This window comes from Diceros bicornis, chromosome 5 (genome assembly GCF_020826845.1).
Source record: "Diceros bicornis minor isolate mBicDic1 chromosome 5, mDicBic1.mat.cur, whole genome shotgun sequence".
NCBI lineage: Eukaryota > Metazoa > Chordata > Mammalia > Perissodactyla > Rhinocerotidae > Diceros > Diceros bicornis.
In genome coordinates, this window is record NC_080744.1 from 22,715,288 (window position 1) to 22,737,426 (window position 22,139).

General features: G+C 40.8%; 1 protein-coding gene across 3 annotated transcripts in view; it reads left to right on the forward strand.

Annotated features, from left to right (window-relative positions):
* The window catches only part of STXBP6 (syntaxin binding protein 6), a 226,476-nt gene that overhangs the window by 66,375 nt on the left and 137,962 nt on the right, over window positions 1-22,139 (forward strand). For all 3 annotated transcript variants that reach the window (XM_058540806.1, XM_058540805.1, XM_058540807.1), the window contains exon 2: window positions 765-953. In XM_058540806.1, the coding sequence (XP_058396789.1) occupies window positions 800-953 (154 nt within the window). In that variant the 5' untranslated portion in view covers window positions 765-799. The remainder of the gene's footprint in view (window positions 1-764; window positions 954-22,139) is intronic.

The following is a 22,139-nucleotide window of genomic DNA, read 5'->3' on the forward strand; positions in this document are numbered from 1 at the left end:
TAACATGGGGGAACTGCTGGGTAACATTTCCAAAACACTTAACATTAGTCAGACACTCTTTTAGAATTCTGTGTCCATTTTGGCTGAAGGAAAATGTGGAGAATTTGGCAATGGTCCAGAGCGTGGCTAGATGCAGAGAAGCTCTGGAAAATAGGACCCATTGAAAGAGGCTAATAAATAAGGATTAAAATTACTTAGCCTGATCCAAAGCAGCTGAAGGTGATTAAATTAATGATCTTCTGTTGCATGTGTACTTCTTATGTAGAAGATGATATAATTATTTCCACTTTAAATAGAATTAGGAAAATGGATTTACATTACAGTTAAAGGAGATTTTGAAGTTGCATAAAGAATTTCTTGACTTTAAGGATTGTTGGACGGTGGAAAGTCTTCTCAACTGGAAATGTGAAATCATGTTCCTTACAGAATAGGAGTGGGGGTGGGTACTGCTTGTCAGTCAGAGTTAGGAGCAGTTAGAGTAGAGACTGGCACACTTTCTAGATCCCATTTCGTGCTACTCATCTCACATTGTATTTCACATTTTTCAGTGAGTAGATCAGTATTCTCTTTTGGTTTGTATTGTTTCATAATTAATACAAATGTGAAGACCTTGCTTTTAATGATTCTGTAATGCCTTTCAAGCAGGCGAAAGGCTAAACCACAAATGAAAAATTTCTTCACCTGCAAATCAACTTGCTGTTCATTCTTATTTGGACCCTTACAATATTGTCAATTCCAAATTGCCTTTTCTTTTTCTTCTTTAGAAAACTCACTGCGTGCCCTCCTCGCTTGTTCTACAATGAGTGCCAAATCTGCCATCAGCAAGGAGATTTTTGCACCTCTTGATGAAAGGATGCTGGGAGCTGTCCAAGTCAAGAGGAGGACAAAGAAAAAGATTCCTTTCTTGGCAACTGGGGGTCAAGGCGAATACTTAACTTATATCTGCCTGTCAGGTAATGAAAACCAGATATTAATATTATTAAAACAACTTCTATTTTAAAACAGTTAATTCTAAGGTATCTAAGAAGGTTATGTACCCCAGCTTTTGTACACATCTACTCTTCCACTCCTATATCCTGTTTCTCTGTTGTCTTCTCTGATCCTTATTTGCCTCTACTTTTGAGGTTGCTTTGTAAGAGTAAGGTAATGAAGTTCAGTTTTAAATGTATTTTCCAATTCATGAAGAGCTTCTGTAGAGTGTTTGGCAGACACATTTATTTGTACTTTCCTTCACTAGGACATCGATAGAAAGTGGGCTATCCTCTGAGATTTTTGTTTTGGAGTAATTCCCGGTATTTGGATAATTGTCATTACTAGTTGCCTGAGTTTCATTGGCTTTCTTTTTCTCAACAGTTGCCAATAATCAGTTATGGTTTGTCTCGATAAATATCGACACCTTATGGCATGTGAGCAAGTCAGCTCAGCTCACAAATCACTGCTTTGCTGACAGCCGTTCCTTGACAGGAAAAGCATCTGTATTATTAAGCTTAGAATTTTGTTGGATTATTTTTTCCTCTTTCTGTTTGTGATTGTAGGAGATCTGTGGGATTTACTGTGGATTCATACCAAGTTTTTTGAGATAAAACTTGGATAAGTTTTCCATGGTGTTATGGGTGATGCTAATCTGAATACCTGGGGCATTTGTAATACTCTTGATAATATTTCTTGTAACTGGGCAATGGAAGAATTAAGCTTACCTTCATTCATCTTTTTTTATTTCCTTCAATTGTGGCTAAAGAAAACTTTATTTTTGGACCTGTTTTTAGCTTTTTAAAAAAATTAAGCCTCTGATCATTGAAGTTTATCAGAATTTATTTCAGTGTGGAGATAGCTTTTTTCTGGAAAGAACATTTCAAGATCATAATAAGACTGTATCTTAGTTCAAAATGAAATGAGAACACAGCCCTTTGGTAAGAACGCCTTTTCAGTGGTTAGAAGAAAGCTTTTATTTAAATGAGTATAAGAGAAGAAACTTTGAAGTATTTGTCTCTCTTTCTTAATTCGAAATAAGAATTAGGTTAATAAAATCTGGTTGGACATTTCCATTCCTTTAGTGTACCAGGCAGTGCTTGGCGTGTAATAGGAGCTCAGTTAATATCTAATGACTAAGTGAAAGAAAGAAGTAGCCTTTCCTAAGGCCTTCCTAGCATTTTGTTAATGAGATTCAGGTCTTAAAAGTATTTTCATATTCTTAAGTTTAGATTCTAGAGTTTTTACTTGTTTCAATAATGAATAGAATGCATTACAATAAATTTTGTTTTGTGTTTGGTCTGCGCTGAACGTGGGCTGAGCATAGACATATAGTGTGATTCTAATTTTATTAAGCTCTATTCTCTCAATGTCGTATTGAGATTTCTTGTAGACAGGTCATTGAAGAAAACGTGTGTGGTCTAGAAGTCTCTAGAATTTTGCCTAGTACATGTCTATAACTGAAAAAGAGGGCAGTTTTGTTTGCATTTTAAGTATATGCTATTGTCAGCCTATGTCTTTTTTGTTGTTGTTGAGGTAACACTGATTTATAGCATTGTATAAATTTCAGGTGTACATCATTATATTTCGCCTTCTAGATAGACAACATCATGTTCCCCACCAAAAGTCTAGTTGCCACCCATCACTGTACACACGTGCCCCTTTACCCATTTCGTCCACCCCTTCACCCGCTTCTCCCTTATTTCTGATCATGAAGTCTGCGAGAGTGATATGGGGCCTCTAACTGCCTCATCTCAGTGAAATAGCATAACCGTTTCCCCTGCCACAGAAGATAATGACCTGGGACTTATTGGGACAACCACATTTCCTCCAAGACCTTCAGGTTTAAAGTCTGAAACTACAAGAGTTGTGTTGTATTCTAATGGAGGAGAGGCTTTTGTTCTGAAAGTCTTCATCCTTTTCATAAATTTGAATTTTGAGAGGTTGGGTTAATAAAGTAGATCTGACATTTAAGCAGATGATTTAATGGAAATTGCAGCAGGAGAAGGCCAGGCAACTTTGACACCCAAGTTTTTTGCAGTTTGATTTTTATTATACTGAGAAAGAAGCAGCCGCCTTTATTTTCTAACTTATATGAAGCTTAGAGGCATACCAGTTACATCTCTGAAAAGGTCCTGTTTTAATTAACAAGTGAATCATTAGTAAATATTTGTTAAGTACTCTTTTATGTGCTAAGCATTCTTGGTGCTGGGGGCTCAGGTATGAGAAAAACTCATGAAGCTTACCTTGTTTGGTGGGGAAGGAGCAGTAGACATTAATAAGTTACTTAGTAATTATAAACATGGTTATTAACTGTGAAAGGTTAAAAGGAAAAATATAGTGATGTGAAAGCATGCGTGAGGAGAATTTGGCCTGGTCGGGGGAACCCAGAGCTGCGAGGAGAGTAGGGCCTCACTGGTTCTGAAAAGAGGATGCGCTGGGTGCAGAGGGCATTCCAGGCAGGGAGAATGGCAGCTTCATTCACAGACTGAGCTGATTTTGAGTTTCTCCTTCTCCTATGTGGTCTAAGGATGACCTTTTGTGGCTCAGCTCACATAAGAGGCCTTGGAGTGAAAGCAGAGCCCTGGAATGACAGCCTCCCTCCTGCTGTTAGTGTGAACCACCTACGCTTTCTGGGAGGCCAAGTTCTTCAACTCTTGTGGTTTTGTTGATGAAAACCAGCTATCCATTTTGAACAGGCAAAATTTGTCCAAATTAAGGCAAGGTCTGCAAATAATTTTTAACCACTTTTCAAACAGCATAAAGAGTTAAATTTTTTTTTAAAAAAGGAAGAGTATCATAGCTTTGAAAGCTTGCCAATATATGCATGTAAGCATGGCTGTTTTATATATCCAATGTCTTTTACTAATGTTTCTTTGTGTGAATTTTTTTCCCCCAGTGTCTGGCAGAATTTATAATTTGAGGGGTTGAGGCCTGTGGCCACAAGACTTATTATTTTCAGAGTGGATTGTATATCCTCTGGAGGAATCCCTAAAGGTGCTAGAGCAGGGGGAATTAGATGGTCTTTCTTGGGTTATTTAGCTGTGATTATGTAAGGAGAAAAATAATCTCTCCAGTTCATTCATCTTGGGATAGAATTTGAGTGTTTCTCATTGGACTTCCTGAGTGGCTTCTTGAATGGTGCAAATGCTCACATACTGACATGCTTCTGTTGATTAGCATTCTTAAAGCACTGATTTCCACTTTTTCTTTTTGACAATGGCTAAAATTAAAAAGACTGACAATACCAAGTGTTAGCAAGAACATGGAGCAATTTGAGCTCTCATACTTTGCTGGTGGGAATGTAAAAATGATACGACTGCTTTGGTAAACAATTTGGCAGGTTTTTTTTTTTTAATCAAGTCAAGCATGCATTTAAGACTCAGCAACTCTGCGCCTAGGCGTTTACCCAAGGGAAATAAAAACATATGTCCACATAAAGACGTGTACATAGAAGTTCATATTAGTCTTATTTATAATAACCAAAAATCAGAACTCAAATATCCATCTACATGTGAGTGAATAAACAAATTATATCTATGCAGTGGAATACTACTCTAAGAAATGAACTACCAATACATGCAGCAACATGAGTGAATCTCAAAAAGCCTTATGTTGTGTGAAAAACCAGACAGAAGAGACTATATGCTGTCTGATTCTATTTATATGAAATTCTAGAATGGTCAAAACTTAGCTATAGCGACAGACAGCCCATTGGTGATTGACACGGGATGGGGTTGGGGATTGACTGTAAAGGGGCGTGAGGGAATTTTTTGTAATGGTGTAAGTGTTCTATGTGTTGATCGTGATGGTAGTTACTTGGGTGTATACATTTTTCACAGCTCATCAAACTACACACTTAAAATGGGTGCATTTTATTTTTTGTAAGTATATCTCAGTAAAATTGATTTTTAAAAAATGTCTTATGGAGTCACTAGTGGGATGATCTTAAGAATTTATTAACCTTCTTATCTCAGTCTGCCCTGTAAGGTGGACAGAATGTAGGCCTCTCATTTATAGGTATGAGAAGTTATCCTAGATGGCCTTTTTGAACTCTTAGAAGAGCTGAGCATCATGTAAACCTATGCTTGCTTCTATATGATCTATGTGTCAATGTGTGCTAAGTTCCTTATAGCACCTGGCACGTTGCCTAGGATAGACACAATAGATGTTTAAATGGAAGATGCTATTTAATTTATGGCTCACCACATACCTGATTATTGTGTAGACTTTATTTATAACTTAGAACTGAAAACTCATTCATAGTGTAAAGCAAGCCCTGCCCACAACAATTTCTACAAGTTGGTTGCCCTCTCCATGATATTCAAGTCTATAAAACTAAACTAGAAACATGCTAAGAAGTTAGAATCACAGGGCTGGCCTCGTGGCATAGCGGCTGCGTGCGCGTGCTCTGCTGCTGGCAGCCTGGGTTCGGATCCCGGGTGTGTACCGACGAACCGCTTGTCAGGCCATGCTGTGGTGGCATCCCACGTAAAGTGGAGGAAGATGGGTGCGGATGTTAGCTCAGGGCCAGTCTTCCTCAGCAAAAAGAGGAGGATTGGCATGGATGTTAGCTCAGGGCTGATCTTCCCCACAAAAAAAAAAGGGGGGGGAGTTAGAATCAGTTTATTATTAGAAGCTAGTTACCTACTGAACATTCTATAATTTCATGTTTAAAATCTATTTTCCTGATCCTGTGTTAATTTAATATGTGTAATGTATAATGCTAGCCTTCATGTCCATAAATAGATAAAATCTTTCTGCTGTTCAGTGTCACCATAGAAGGAGCATGAAGAAACTTCACTTTTTGTGATTAATAGATTCCTGTACGTATTTTGTTGAAACAGAAAATCTCAATCTTTTTCACAATGATTTTAGATCTATAGAGAACAAAATTTTCTTATTTGAAAAGAAAAAGCTCTGAATGCTCTTTCATGAAATAATTCATGTAAATGGATCCCCAGGGAGGATAATGATGTAGATGAGGAGCCTAGAACCTGGCAATACTGTCCTTTACCTTAGTCGTCGCCAATCCTGGGTATTCCTTAGGATAACCCCTAGAACTTTTCAACATACAGATGCCTGGTTCCAACTAGGTCCTACTATTGCAGGACCGGGGGTAGTGGGGAAACTTACCTGTATTTTGAAAGTGTTATGCAAGAGATACTGAAGCTAAGGTTGAGAAGTTTCACTGTCTTGGGGAGCTATACTCTGGGTTGCATTATTGGTATACTTGATATAATGCTATATTTTTGGTACTCGGTTCTATCAAAAGAATACTTCTTAGTCTCTTTCTTGTTGACTGGCTATGGTCAAACTTGTTAATTTTCCTGGGCTTCAGTGTATTCAGTTGACAGGTTAAAGGTTCCTTTGGGCTCTGAGGTTCTAGGATTCTGAACCCCCTTGGAAGTTTTATACCAAATTTCATTCTTATTCCATACATGTCATGTAGGGAAAAATTCAGGTTGTTAATAATCCAAATGGACACTTAAAACATTTGTGAGGGTTTGAGAACATTCTTTATAGGTTGTTATTGGAATTAGGGTAGCCAAAGTTAGTTGTCAGGGATCTGGCTAAGAAAGAAATTGTTTTTATCACTTCCTAATTCAGACTGGATCTCATCTCAAGGTCTGTAAATACTAGAAGAGAGAGAAGGGAACAATACAAGGCAGATAGAATTTGACCTTGATAGAAATGCTTTATTCAGGAGTGGTGAGTTGATTTTCTAAGAGTTTTTATCCAGAATGAATGAAGAAATCTACACTGAACAGAGATGTACAAAGGTATTAGCAGTGAAAGAAGAAATGCAAAACTACTACAATAATGATATATATTTATTATTCTTTATTGTAGAAGTAGTAAATATTGCTGAAAATATGAAACTTTTAAAAAATTATGTATAAAAAATAAAAATCATTCATCTTGTATATGTTGTATTATTTGTTCTAATTCCAGTTAATCCTCACAACATCCCTATCAGTTAGGTGGTATGGTCTTTATTTCACAGATGAAGGGACAAGTGTTCATCAGAGAGATCGTGACATCCCAGAGTCACCAATTTGGAAGTGACAGACTCAGAAATCCACCCAGTCCTTGTGACCCTAGTGGCCATGCTCATACTGCCGTAGCATCTCTTTTCTTCTGACTTAGATTGGGAGGGGTGTGATGTAGAGGGGGTGTGGCGTAGAGCGGGCCATATTTTAAGGGGTAGATTTCTCCCTAATTCTTCAAAGTTGATAAAGACATTGAACAGTTTTGACCTACACTATGTTTTCCTATCTCATTTCTGAGGTTATTGATTAATAGACTTTCCTACCTTTGGAATATACATCAGGGTAAGCATTTTATCTCTTTATTATAGAGATTGGTATATAAATCCATCCATAAAACCTTAAGTAGCTCTAAAAGACAATGCAATAAAAAACAAAGTTATTTCCGGTGGCTTGATTATCTCCTTCTTTCTACATCCTTTTTCATTTTATAAAAATACAGTATCATCTGTCATACATTATATTGAGAATGTGGCTCTTTTGTGATATATGCATAGACACATTTGATTAAAACATTTGTAACAGCAATCCTTGGTTATGTGAAATTAGAAGTAGAGAAAGGATTTCCTTCTGAAATGTTTTCTGGCCCAGTAGATTTTGCCATCGGATGTCATTTGTAAATGACCTTCAGTTTAGCACCTGCTACACACCTATCACATGCTTCAGTGCTCCATACGGTTACGGTGGCACCAGCCCACCTTTGAATTAGTAGTAATAATAATAACGGCAGTGATGGTATTTACTGAGTTCCTATATCAGACATGGTTCTATGCCTTTTAAATATATTAATCCAACAATGTTGTGAGGTAGATAACAGTACCATCTTCATTTTGTAGATAAGGAAACTGAGCTTACAGAAATAAATTAGCTCACCTAAGATCATCAGCTTGTGAGTTACAGAACAGAGATTTCAACCTAGGTAGTTTGATTCTAGGCCTATATTCCCTTAGCCTCTGTGTTCTGTCTCTCTCTCTCAGGCATAAGAGTTAGGTGAGAGAGGACTTCCCAAACCAAACACCTTTTCTTACCCTCCCTCACGCAACTTGAGTGATAATTGTATCTTGGTATTACTCTGCTTCCCTAGGGTTTGGGCCTTGATGGGTTTTGTCAGGGTGGTGACAGTCCTATACACCAATAGTTGGGCTGTTAAGAAAACCTCATATTAAAAGGATAGTGCCAGCGGATGTGTTTGAGTCTTAGAGAAAATTAGTTCCCAAGGGGAATTCTGAGAGGTTCCTGAGAGGGACACTGCCATGTATGAACTTGTTTTTTTTAGTTGTGTAGTAGAAAAAAGTAGACACCTTAGAATTTTTTCAGAGTTTCCGTGGTGGTTCTAGATCTCTTCTTACGAAAACTGGTAGTAATAATATCTGTCTTTTCTAAAGCTTTGTGAATAGGAGAATCCAAAAATGGATAACTAAGCACTTACCAGATATTATCTCATTTAATCGTTACAACAGCCTTGTGACGTGGTTTCTATTGTTTCTATTTTACAGATGAAATAGCCAAGGCTTACAGTGGGTAAGTACATGCCTACGGTCAGGCAGTGAGATGGTGACACAGCTGAGGCTCAAGTCTGGGTCCATCTCCCTCCAAAGTATGAACACTTCTTAACCTTTTTCCAGGACAGGGCTAGGGCCGAGAAACAGAACTCTCCCCTTCCTTAAAAACAATGTGACAACATTCCTTGAGCAAAGTGTTTGAATCTCCGAAAGTTTAGAGCATGTGCTGATGACCCCTTCAGCTTTTTAGTGGTTTAGCACGCCAACAGAGTTTTCTTCTTCATTCTTTCCTGTACACGTTCCAATACTAAAACCAGATGGAAACAAGGGAAAACTCTCCACACAGGCTACTGCCAAAACATTTCATTTAAAAAGGAAACTCCATCTGTGCGCTCTCCCACCACACAGCCCACTGTTAAGAACAGGAATTTCACAGCTGATTCACTTATGTTCGTTTTGATTAGTTTTGACTAATTGCAAAGGTAGAGCAAGTGGTGGTTAGGGAGATTGCAAACTAAGGCAGCTCTCCTTCTGGAATGTGGCTGGCGAGGCCCTGTGTACCTGGCAGACATCCTAAACAGCAGCCCACCAAGAAGGCAGGGATTTAATCCACGTGGATGCCTTTTTTTGTTGGTGGTGATTTTCTGTTACCACTTTTAGAAGTTAGTGCTCTTTGCTGTTGTATTGCAGGTTGAACATCATCAGGGTTTCATTTGTCACTAAGTTGTAGTCAAAGGCACGTGGGGACACCATGAGTCCCTGTTGCTCCCAACCCAGCTATACAGAACACAGGCTTAGGCGTACGACTGACTTAGGGTAAAATACTGGCTGTACTAGCTCTGTCATGTCTTTCAGCCTCAGTTTTCTTATCTATAAAATGGAAATAATATCTATATCCCAAGGGCATTTTGGAGATTAACTGCACTATGTATGTGTGTGTATAAGGCTTGATACCTAACAGGTACTCAGCTTGATGAGCAATATTATTATCTTATCATTAAATGGGACATCGACCAATTCTTGCCATATGAAGATAATTCATCTGCAGTTTTTAAAAAAACGTGTTAATGTATGTCTATGACAGGCTTCTGTGACCCATGTCGTGTGAGACAAAAATCACATGAAAGCCCAGATTTGTCTTGGGAGTTTCCTCCTTCCCCTTCCAGACTTTCCCTTTCCCTGTATGACCCGCCCCTGCCAGGAATCTCAAGGTCATTCTGACTCCCGATTTCTAAACCAAGCTTCTCTTAATTCTCTATGTTCCAAAATTATTTCCTCCCCAAACTAGAATCCTGGGGGGCATCACACTGCTGTTCTGGTTCCGAGAGTTTGAAGATCCACTCTGATCTCGTGGGTATTTGCGCATTGCTGGGTATACGGAATGCTGAAGTCCCTGTGTGCAGGCCTCTTATCTAACTTTGTGAGGAGTTAGGAATGGCTTAGTCGATCGAGTTCCTGTCCCTGAAATGGGAGATGTTATTTTCCTACACCTATCTTCACTGGATCAAAAGAAAAACTGAAACATAATAAAACAAAACATTCTCTGGGTTCAATCCAGTGCATTGTTAAGCAAACAGTAGAAGTGGGAGAGGCTGGTACAAACGCCTGTGGACCCAGCTTTTCAGCCCAGATCAAGTTCTTATTTGCCCAACTCTTTCCTGTTACCCTTCCTTTAGAGAGAGAGAATGGATACAAGTGATATTTCCATCCCCGTTACACGCTAAACCATATGCAGAATATTCCAGAAGAAGCTATAAATAACTACAAGGACAGGGAGGCTGCCAGGTTGTCCAGTATGTGAAGAATAGATGACCAGTTAGTTACTGTGCTCTGGACTTGATCACGTTTCTCCTCTGGCCTCCCATGTCATCTCCGTAGCAGCACTTAGCGTTGCTGGGTTGTATTTGTCGGTTTGCTTTCTGTTTACCTCCCCAGGCTGCCAGCCTCTAGAGGGTCGGGACCGTGTTGTAGACACCTCTCTGTCCCTGTGGGGAACAGATGAAGTGCCTGGAGGGAATCAGGCAAAATCCCACTCCTGCCGAGACTGTGGCTCGGGGTCACTTTGTGAATTGGAGCTCCAGGCTGCGAGCTCACGCGTGCGCTCTAGGGTAGACCAGCTGGCGCTTGGTTTGACTTTTTTTTTTTTTGCTGCCATTCACGCTAACACTCTGCTGGGTGGTCTTTTATTTCCCTTCGAATTCATCAGGTTACTGAGCGGAGGTTTTATTTTACCTACCAGCCCAGTTGCCAAGAAGACAATGCAGATTTCTCTGATTTTTTCAGACTTTTAGAATTATCCAAAATGAGCGATTTATAAATGCTGCCATTGTAACCTGGAACAGTGGGAAGCTGTTATCTCAAAGTTTTAAAGTACCTGAGTGTTACTTCTGATGACAGAGTTCATATTATGGAGGAATAAATGATCATTTAATGGGCATCGAATATATCAAAACTTTCCCTGAATGCTCTTTTTCTCACAGTAATCGTTTTTAGTTCTGCATTTCCTTAAAGAGGGCTTTCAAGGGAAAAATAGAAACTCTATTTTTTAAAAAATCTCTCTGAGGATATTCATACTGTCTCTCCCCCAACACACACATACCTTTAACACAAATTATTTTTCATCCACCGCATGTGGGTTCCATGTGGCTTAGGTTATAGACCTCATGCCCAACTGCATTTTGATGTTTGTTTCAGTTTAACAAATTATGCTGTTCTGAGAGCCTTACAGGGGCTTGGCAAGTGGATTTGAGATGGCGAGAATATACCTGGCCTTGACTCCTTGAGATCTAAGTTTCCATTTTCATAAAAGGAAGCAATAGAATTGAGAACTTCCCTTTTTGATATGCCAGCTAATATGAGTAAGCAGCAGTTATGTAAGTTTTTCTCTGGTTAGAATCCTTTCCATCTTGTGGGTAGATAAGAGTCAATTGTGTTTTTAGATCCATGAATTTTTAACTATATTTCTCCCTATAACTGTAAATCTGTTCTTTATCAAAAACATAGAAAATGCCACCCAAAAATGAAGAAAAAAAGGAAAAATTATGTAAAAATAGTGACTTTGGCTTTTTAGGTTTCATGTTTTTTAATATTCCTCCTTCTATAATATTCTAGGTACAATTTTGCCCTCTTTTTTAATTTAACATGGTAACAAAATTTTTATTTTTCATATAGTCTTTATAAAGATAATTTTAATGGTGTCTTGTGTACCGTAGGGCATTTAACCATTCATCTATTGCTGAATATTTTGTTTTTTCAATTTTCACAGTGAGAAATAAGGAACTTGATCTTGCTTTTTTTTTTTTTTTTAAGGTATTTGGAAATACCTAAGATAGGTAGGAGGAAATTGAGGAGCACACAGGTAACTTGTTAGAAGAAATGTCCAGACTGCTGGGGAGGAGAATGGAACCTCAGTGGTCTGTGCTCTGCTCAGTGCTTTGCCGTGGACCAAAATGAACTTATTTCAAAACTCGCGTCTGCCAGAATTCCTTTCAAGTAAAATATCCTATTGTACTTTGTGTGCTTAATAACTAGTTAACCTTCCCCATGATATTTAACATTGCTCTACATCAAATTCTCTTTGAGGTACATATGATGCCGACTCCCTTTAGGATTAGGGCATTATTGGATTTCCATATGCATTTGCAGTTGTGTGTAAGTGTGGTGTGTACATGTGTTTGTGTCTGTGTTTGCAGAGAAAGAAAGGAAGAAGGTATGTGTCTTACCTCCAGTCAGCTCTAATGCTCGTTTTAAGAGGCAGCTCTTTACTTCATCTTTTTGTTCTGGTTCACTTCTGAATTCATGAGACATCTTCTATTGTACTTTTGTTAGGTGAGGGATGGGGAAGTGGTAAATGTCAACCAAACATATGCATGGTTTTTTTTTCTAGGTCCGTGCATTTAATTAAGGATTCACATCTGACATTATATCCTATCCAACACTAGGACCTTTGGAGCAAATAGGGCGTGGGAAATTAACTTCTTAGGAATTTTCTTTTAGAACTCTAGATTTTTATATCTAGATTAGTCATTCTCAAATCGAACATCAGTGTTTACATGAGAAAGGAGGCCCAGAGGGGTTGGATGGCCTGGCTGACATCACAGAACCACTACAGTCAGGCACAAGGAGGAAAAAACGTGCTCAGATCTTGCCAGTTTGGTTTTTCACCTTGGGAGTGACTCTGGTTGAAGCAGGGCTAGATGAGAAAGAGATAGGATTAGTAGTTGAGCTGAATTTGAGGACATATCTCTGTGCTGTTCCTTTTCACATCAGTATGCAGGAGCAATTGTACTACTCACTCCTCGGAGGAGCCTGTCGGCTGCCAATCAAAGAAGTGGATATGTCTCTTCTAGGTTTTGGGTGTTATATGAAACTGGTGTGGGTACAGCTGTAAAGGCAAGTGTGAAGGCTTATCCCACGTCTCTGTCACTTCCTCTTGGGCTTGGGGACCCCTAAAGTAGAGAGCATCCAGTGAGAGTGTTTTGAAGGGGAGAGGTCAAAATACCGTTGTCTCTAAATGTGGTACACCGCCTGATCCATTGGGTTAAGAGAAGAAAATATTAGAATGTCTATCTAAAATATAATTGTTTGGGGCTAGCCTGGTGGCATAGTGGTAAAGCTCACGTGCTCCACTTTGGCTGCCCGGGGTTCACGGGCCCAGGTCCTGCGTGTGGACCTACGCACTGCTCATCAAGCCATGCTATGGCAGCATCCCACATATGAGAAAATAGAGGAAGATTGGCACAGATGTTAGCTCAGGGACAATCTTCCTCACCAAAAAAAAAAAAAAAAAAAAATCATTTTCTAATTTATGTATTTCATGTATGCTTTATAATCACTGTAATATTTTAAACCAGTAGTCCAAGTATATGATTTATAATAAGCATATACAGGCATATAATCATAAATTTTTTATTGAGGGAATGCATGGTGAAAAATGGTTGGAGAGCCCCAGCAAGAGTCCTGGGGGATGGAAGCCTTTGCTGCAGTAGTAATTTCTGGCCGGTGGACTGTAATCTGTTGTAAAATCTCTGGCTTTTAGAGGTAGTTGCCCAATGTAGTGAGCATATAACTGCCCTTTGGAATCAGTCTCAGCCCCCACTCACCCTGCCCGCTGTGATTCCATGGCTGTCTGGAAGGTAGAGAGCCAGCTGCTGTGTGAACTAAGCATCCTAACACAGGCAAGGGGCCTGTCACAGTGCTTAGCACTTGGTAGTTGCAACTGATGGCTCTCCGTTTGGAACCTGAAATCTGGCTGAGACAGTTATTGGTTTCAGTTCTGGTATTAGGTTTGGGTTGGACTGGAGGTAAACATCTGCGACTTTGCTTTCAGTACACTCTCATCAGGTTGGGTCTGGTTTATTTAGTTCTGAAGCTTCTTGGCCTTTTGTACTGTTTAGAAAAGGGAAACTTACATTTCCTTTCTGGACCTGACATTCATTGATTCGTCTGGGAGAGCCTCGTTCTTTGCTGATATAGCAAAGTCCTTGGTTCCTGTAGAAGCAGTTCTGTTTGAACTAGTGATTTCCTTTTTTGTACATAATTATTTTTCTTTATTTGTCAGTTGTTATACTTCACATGTAAGAGTTGTGTAGACCACTTACTTATAGCACAGCTATGCCGACATCCTTTGGGAAAGAAATTTTTTGAACTTAAATTCAAATACTGGGTCTCCAAAAGACATTCAGATGTGCCACATCTTACATGAAGAGAAACACAAGTCACAATGCTCCCTTTTCCATGGAATTTGGAACTATTAAAAAAATACTTTTGTTTTCAGAAATAACAGAGCTCTGAGATGGGACTGGATTTTCTGTGAGTGTGTATTTCAGAGCTCGCCTTTACCCTCTGCTCTCCCTTCCTATGTTGCTCTGCGCTTCACGTGTCCTGTTCAACTGCTATCAGATTCTAATACCCTTTGCCTCCCAGAGCCTCTCTTTACAGCCCGCCATGGTTGGCCACTGTTCCCTCATTTTGAAATTGCTCTTTCTCTTCCCTCACCAACACTATTAAAAACACAGTTCCTCAGAGTGACTGATGTAAGATGTTAGGGGAGAAATAATATACTTTACAAAAATCTTTTAAGACTGATATGTAATTTGAATACCTTCCCTGAGGGCATTTGTATTTGCAAAAAATGGCAACCCCTCTAAAGCCAGTGGTGATGGTGGGGTGGTCATAGTAACACTGAGAGCATTTACTGAGCAACTACTATCAGCCATTTAATACCTTCTCAGATAATTATATCTGAGATTGGTACACACGCTGTGATAAACGTGGGCGTCCTGTTCTGATCATTACTCTGTAGTGCGTATTAACTTGTGTATCTGTTGGAGGCATTCGTTTCCTGTTGACACTTAAGGACTCTTGCTTGGAACCTTTTCATATGGTGATGGTTTTGACCTTGAATTTTAGAGGGCAGCGGTTAAATGGACTTTGATTCCATTTAATTTGGCTGCTGTGGGTTTTTGCGTTTTAACAGAATATTACAGAAAAAATGCAACTTGATACTAAGGAACCTTGGATCACTCATTTTCATAAATCACCTTACAAAACAAGGGCACTTAGAATTATAAATGCCTCCTTCACTTTCAAAAAGTGTTTGTGGTGGGGGCCGGCCCGGTGGCGCAAGCGGTTAAGTGCGCGCGCTCCGCTGCAGCGGCCCGGGGTTCGCTGGTTCGGATCCCGGGCGCGCACCAACCACTGCTTGGTAGGCCATGCTGTGGCGGCGTCCCATATAAAGTGGAGGAAGATGGGCACAGATGTTAGCCCAGGGCCGTCTTCCTCAGCAAAAAAAAAAAGAGGAGGATTGGCGGATGTTAGCTCAGGGCTGATCTCCTCACAAAAAAAAAAAAAAAAGTGTTTGTGGTGTTTTTTTAAAATCACTGTTAGCCAGCCTTCCAGATAAAACTCTCTGGCTTTAAGACTGTGATATGATAGGGATCTTGTTGCCAAGACTTTTCTACATAATATTTCAAACTCTCTTCCTTCCAAAATCTAATTTTATTTTGAGCTATAGTACAGCTCTGTGAATGTTGAGGTCAGAGGAGAAAAGGAATCTTTTTGCCCATAAAATGAGCTCTTTGAGTCTGGGCTGGAAATGCCTTGCAGGTCACAAGCAACGGGAAAGTTTTACAGAAATGAGTTTAAATTTCCCTGTGCCCAATTTAATTTTTGCCTAGAGGTAAGAATAGGATGGTGGTACTTAAAGTCTTTTGAGGATACAGTACTTGGCATTATACAATGTAGTTAGTTATCGTAAATACTCTGGTCTGCGCAATATTAAAAATGAGATTTGGATTGGAATGATTTACTTAGATTTTTGAGTTGGATTACTCTAATTTTAGCCTAACCACATTGAATCCAATTAGAACTTTCAAGTTTTGCTTTCATGAGAGATGCTCTGTAAAGCATTATTTTCCTGTTTCTAATGGGTCTTGAAAAGAGTTCTCTGTTGATGCAGACAGGTCAGGTATACTGTATTGGTGAGAAGTTGCAGAAGCCCTTCTGATATGAGGCTTTCTTTTGTCACACACAGAGTAATGAGTGGAGAAAACCTATGGCCCAGTGATGGCTATCAAGTGATGGTCCTGTGCACATAATCTGTGTTTCTTCCATTTCCAGGATCAGAGTGATCAGAAGTAACTCTGCCTAAGGGCAAAGGCTTTGGAGACACAAAAAATATGGATGTGAATTTTTCGTTTTGTTTTGTTTTGGTGAGGAAGATTGGCCATGAGCTAACATCTGTTGCCAGTCTTCCTCTTTTTGCTGGAGGAAGATTGTCCCTGGGCTAATGTCTGTGCCCATCTTCCTCCATCTTGTATGTGGAACGCTGCCACAGCATGGCTTGATGAGCAGTGTGTAAGTCCATGCCCAGGATCCCAACCCAGGAACCCCAGGCCACCAAAGCGGAACACGCAAACTTAAGCTTTGTGTCACTAGGCTGGCCCCTGGATTTGAATTTTGGTTCTACCACTGACTAGTTGTGTAACCTGTGTAATCTGGAGAGAATCACTTGGCCTTTCTGAGCCTCAGTTTCCACTTATGTAAAATTGGTGATTAAAGCATCTATTTTAGAGGACTATTGTGAGGACTTAAAAAATTGTGTGAGAAGATATACATAAACCACCTTACTTGGCCCAAGAATATAATAAATGCTTAATAAAAGTTGGTTTCTTCATCATCCTTATCTGACATTTGAAAGCATTCTTCTACTGATGACAAGGAGTAAGAGTCATCAGTCATCTGTCAGAGACGGAACTAGAAAAAGCAAGAAAGCAGCTGGTGACTTTGCACATTCCTCAAACAGGAATTGAAACCCTGTCGAGGGGCCAAAGAAGATTTCCGGTCCAAGGAGCTTGACACACATTAGGAGCCTGATCCCAAGTTTGTCACTGCCTTTTTGGCTTGTATGAGATTATCCATACTGAAGATGGAAATTATCCATCTTTCTGAAGAGCAAATGAGTGACAAGCCAATGGAGTTTCAATTCAAAGTGAGAAGGCTGGATAGTCCTTAATGTCAATTAAACATGCTGGAAGGTGTCGGTGTGGTGAAAGAGCACAACTGGAGTCAGACACAGCTGTGTTCGGATTTCGGCCGTATCCCTTTCTAGCTGTGGCCACAGAATGTACCCAACCTCTGTGAACCGCTCTCCTCACCCAAACAACAGGGGTGACTCATACGTACCTCATGGGCTTGGTGTGTAGATTAAATACGGTACCACCTGCAAAGAGCTGGTACAGGGCCTGGCGACCTCAGTAAATGCTGGTTGATGGTGTGCTAAGTGTAATGTTTGTGAGTGTGTGTGTTGGGGGTGGTGCAGAATCATTCAAAATGCGGCTCCATCCTCAGAGAGCTTAGGATCTATGAGAATATACTGGATGCTTAAAATGGTACGTTTAAGAGAAGACCACAGTGGGGACCACACCTGACTGCTTTATGGCTGTGGTACCTGTTGATGCCTGAAGTGCCATGGCCCTGGCCTCCGCATGAGTGCTGGTCCTCTTAAGAGCTAAGTTCCAGTATTTCATTTTGAAGGTATGGTTAATCAGTGTTACAAAAATGTAGCACACAAATACTTGCCCAGTTGTTTAGTGTGGGGGTTTTTGTTTTTAACCTCATGTACTGTCAATTATTGTTTTCCTCTTAAAATGTCTTTGTTTGGGTGGAGAGACTTAAACCCCAGCAGGCAGCAGGCAGCAGGCAGCTTTCACCAGTCCGTGCACGGGGATGGCTTATGCCGTGTGCCCAGTCCCCAAAGAGCTCAAATTCCCTGCAGTTTGATAACACGCTTTGAGACTATAAAAGAAACTTCTGAAAACCAATTTCTGGTTTATCGTTTTATTTTCCCCATGTTCATTTTTATGCAAACTAGTGCCATTATTCTGGATTTTCTTCCACCATTAAAAACTTTCAAAGCCAAAGTCTGCATCTGAGGACTTAGTCTGTAGCGTTTCAGCTGTGTCCCTGACTATCTCTCTCTTCCTTCATCCCGGTGGACAGTGGTGAAGCCCTCTGCTGTCGGTGTGCCAGCCTCTCTAAGTTGGTCCCGAACTTCTTACTGAGTTCTTATTCTTTTCTGTGTAACTCCAGTCTATTTGAAGTTGCAGTGATTTATTTTTCTTAATTCCTTTGACCTGCATGACCAAATACCTAGTAGGCAATGTTTTCTTCATGTTCAATTACCCAGGTGTTTACCAGTTGGAAATTAAACTCTCTTGTGCTTTTGAATATGCATAGGGATCAGTAACCAGTAGCTGCATGATGTAGTGGAGAAAAGAAGTTGGGCTTTGCAGTCAGACAGACTTGGGTTTGCGTCTTGCACTGAGACCAGCTGAGTGATCTTGGGCAAGTTGCTTCCTCTCTCCATGCCTTGGTGTCCTCAGCTCTAAAGCTGCTTGTCTGGTGTGGCTGTAAAGATTAGAGGTAATGTGTGTGAAGTACCTGGCATATTTCCTAGCACATAGTAGGTGCTATTGAATGGAAGCTGCTGCTGCTATGGTTGTCACCTCCTGGTTGTCTGCTCAGTTGGTTTAGACAATGGGTGCTGCTCTCTGTGGAGGAGAACTTGCTGAGAGAAGCAGGACCAGATCCTTGAACCACCTGCAGGCTGAGATGTGCTGTGCCTTCAGGGGCACCCTCGCTTCCTCACCACGGCCGCCCACTGCTCATTGTTGGCCTTACACCCAGATTGGTTCTGCTGAGGGCTACGACTCCAGCCTCACTTTGCCACTTGGATTTGAATGTTCTTAGTCGTTGCTGGTCATGAGAGTTCCATGCTACCAGTTCACCCTGCAATCGTGCCCAAAGCGGCCAGAGCACCTTCATTCCACCCTGTCTGTCCTTACCAGCAAAGGAGGCAGCCAGGATCCCAGGGGCCTGATCGATAACAGATGCTAAGCCTTTCCCTTCCACCAGTGGGATGAAGATGGAGAAGCTGCAGCAAGTGGGATGGCTGTTGTGGTAGCTGGAGCAGAAGAATCTGGATCAGTGGCTTGTGGAAGCTTTGGCTTCAGACATGGGACTCCCTGGTCTGGTGGGAAAGCGGGCCCCAGGAGGGTGATCACTTTAATATCTATCTACCAGGCATCTCACTGGCCCTTTGACCATTTGGAAGGAGGTGACCAGTTAGGCATCCTTCCCAAGGATGTTTCTCTTCCTTCCTGCCATGTTCAAGGTAATTTCTATAGACCAATAGCTGAACGTAAAAGAACTTTCAGATGGGAGCAACAGTACAAATAGCTACCATTAATTGAATACTTAGTATATGTTGGTTACTGGACTAAACAGTTTCCACGCATGATCTCATTTCATCCTTAAACCTACCCTCCCAGAGAGGCATGTGTGCTTGTCATCACCTTTCCTCAGATGAGGAAACTGAGGAGGAGGGAGATTAGTAACTTGCCTAATGTCATAGAGCCAGTAAATATTGGGGCAGGGATTCAATCCAGCTCCTTCTGTCTGCAGAGTTTGAGCACTTAACCTCCATGCTATGGACAGAGATGCTTCCTAAAGCCACTTCTGTCCCTATCAGGCTATGTCCCACTCCTCAGAGAATATTCCTCTGTCACCAGAAGCTAAGGGGGAATTGTTGATAATTTATTTTAACATCACTCTAGCACTGCCTTATAGCAGCCTCACTTTATAGGAAAGATGACCCGTATCCTCCCCAGGCCTAAATTACCATGGGACCCAGCACCAGTGGGCCTCTCATCACCTTGCTCTTGCGCATACCCGTTCCATGTCTGTGGTCACACTAGATCAGCTCATACGCAGATCTCACTGCTTCTTTAGGCCTTCCACTCAGAGCAATTCACTTAGCAAAAGGCAGTAGTGAGCAGTGTAAATGTCGTGGAGGTTCCTTAGTAAAGGTGGGAGAGAGTGTTTACATCATAGACAACAGCAGGTAATGCAGATAACAGCACTGTCTGTTCCCCAAAGCCCTGGCTGCACTGGCTACAGGGACTTGTCTCTTAGTGCCCTCTTTTCCTGAAGGATGTAGGGCTCTGCTTGGCTAGCTATTCTCTTCCCGTCAGTCTGCTTCCCCCGCCCACATTATGCAGAGCAAGTCAGGACTTCTTCAGCTGCTACCCCACCTTGCTTACCCAAACCCATTTTAACACAAAATAGAAATAAAGCAATCCTAGTCATTAGGACCCACCCTCCTTAGAAAGCAGTGAGGGTTTGAAATAACTTTATTTCCCTGTTGTTACCTTAGTGAAGGAGCTGTGATAACCTCTCAGGCCCAGGTTTGGTAACTGTCCCCTCACACGCCTGCCAGAGATGATGGCTGGACCTGTCTTCTTTGCAAGAGTACTGGTCACTTTCATCGCTACGAACCAGTGACCGGCTCCCATCCTCTTTCTTCTTCTGCGTTGGCAGCCCTCGCAAGGATCCTCAGCCCATCCTGGGAGCTCGCTCTCTTCTTCCAGCACTCTCCACTGCCACCCCCGCCCCGCCCGAGAACAGCAAGGAGCACATGTGACATAACCATATCTTCATGCTCTTAGCCTTTTCTGTGTCCATTGTGAAGATGCTGATCTCTGCTATTAGTGTCAGCAATTCTAAACCTTATGGCCACCGTTTAGTCCAAGTTAGGTTTTTCATTCATTCAATAAATATTTATATTGAGATCTCACTGTGGACAAAAATACACATGACCAACTGTTTTTATGGTGTTTAGGTAGGAAGAGAGCCGTAAATTAAATAATAAGCTATAAAATACTGAGTTGATTTCTATGAAGGAGAGCATAGAGCAGAAGAACTTGACATCTTCAGTGGAAGTGAGTGATAAAGTGGAATGTGATGTGGGAAAAGAGTTTACTAGGGGTGTTGGGGAGGGAATGGGAACAGCAGGAAAGGGTATCCCAGGCAGGGCCTACAGACAAACATCCTGTGCTCCTGGGGCAGAAGGGAGCAGGCCAACATCGAGAAACAGAAAGGAGGCTGGTGTGACTACTGCACAGCAAGCAAAGAGAGAGTGATGGACATTGGGGTGGGCTGTCCACATCCTCATCCCAGGAACCTGGGAATTTTACCTTATTTGAAAAAAGAGTCTTCACAGATATAGTTAGGTTAATCATTTTAAGATGAGATACCCTGTGTTATGCTGGTGGGCCATCACTTGTGTCTTTATAAGAGAGAGGCAAAGGGAGATCATACACAGAGGAGAAGGTTATGTGAAGACAGAGGCAGAGATTGGGGTGATGTGGCCACAAGTCAAGGAATGTTGGCAGCCATCAGAAGCTGGAAGAGGCAAGGAACAGATTTTCCCCTTGAGCCTCCAGTGAGAGCATGGCCTGCCGACACGTTGATTTTGGACTTCTGACCTCCACAACTGGGAAAGAATAAACTTAGCTTGTTTTAAGCCATCCAGTTTGTGGTAACTTGTTATGGCAACTGCAGGCCACTCACTTCCAACTTTCTACATTATCAGCAGTCAGGATTTTAGACATTTAGACATCTAGACAAGGCGCATTCCTTTAGACACAAAAGAATGCTATAAAAGGTACAGAAGATATTATTCTTACCCTCATGCTATCTATCAGAAATTCAAGCAGGAACATGTCTATATATTGAGCATTTTGCAAATGCTCACAAATGCAAGAAATGTGAAGAAACGAAGAAATAAAGTGTGTTTGGGGTATCTCTTTACTATCAGCAGCTTCGTGACATGGTTTCCTCCTCTGAGCTGGAGTGCCCTTTGGTCACATCTTGTCTGATTTTGGTTGTTTGACAAAATTTGTTGACAGCATTAAACAAATCAGGAAGGAAAATATACCTTTTTCCTTGCTTAGTGAGATGAGGTACTTACCCCATTCTTAGTGTATTATTTTTTCCTTGAATAACAGTACTTTAAAATCTTTCAACTCAGAATTCTGTTCTAATGATAAAGTTTCCTTGTGGGGTCAGGGTTAAATTTTCATGATTCTGAGCATTAAATGCTGCTTGCAGAGCATGATAGTTACAAACCTGGCACTTTGGAAATTTAGTTTTGTCTAGAATACCTCAAAAAGAGAAGTAAAATGATATTTTACATTAACATCCTTCACAATTGCTCTTGGCTGTGCAAAATATTAGAAATGAACTTTCTGGAGGTTTAGAAAATGTTTATGAAAAA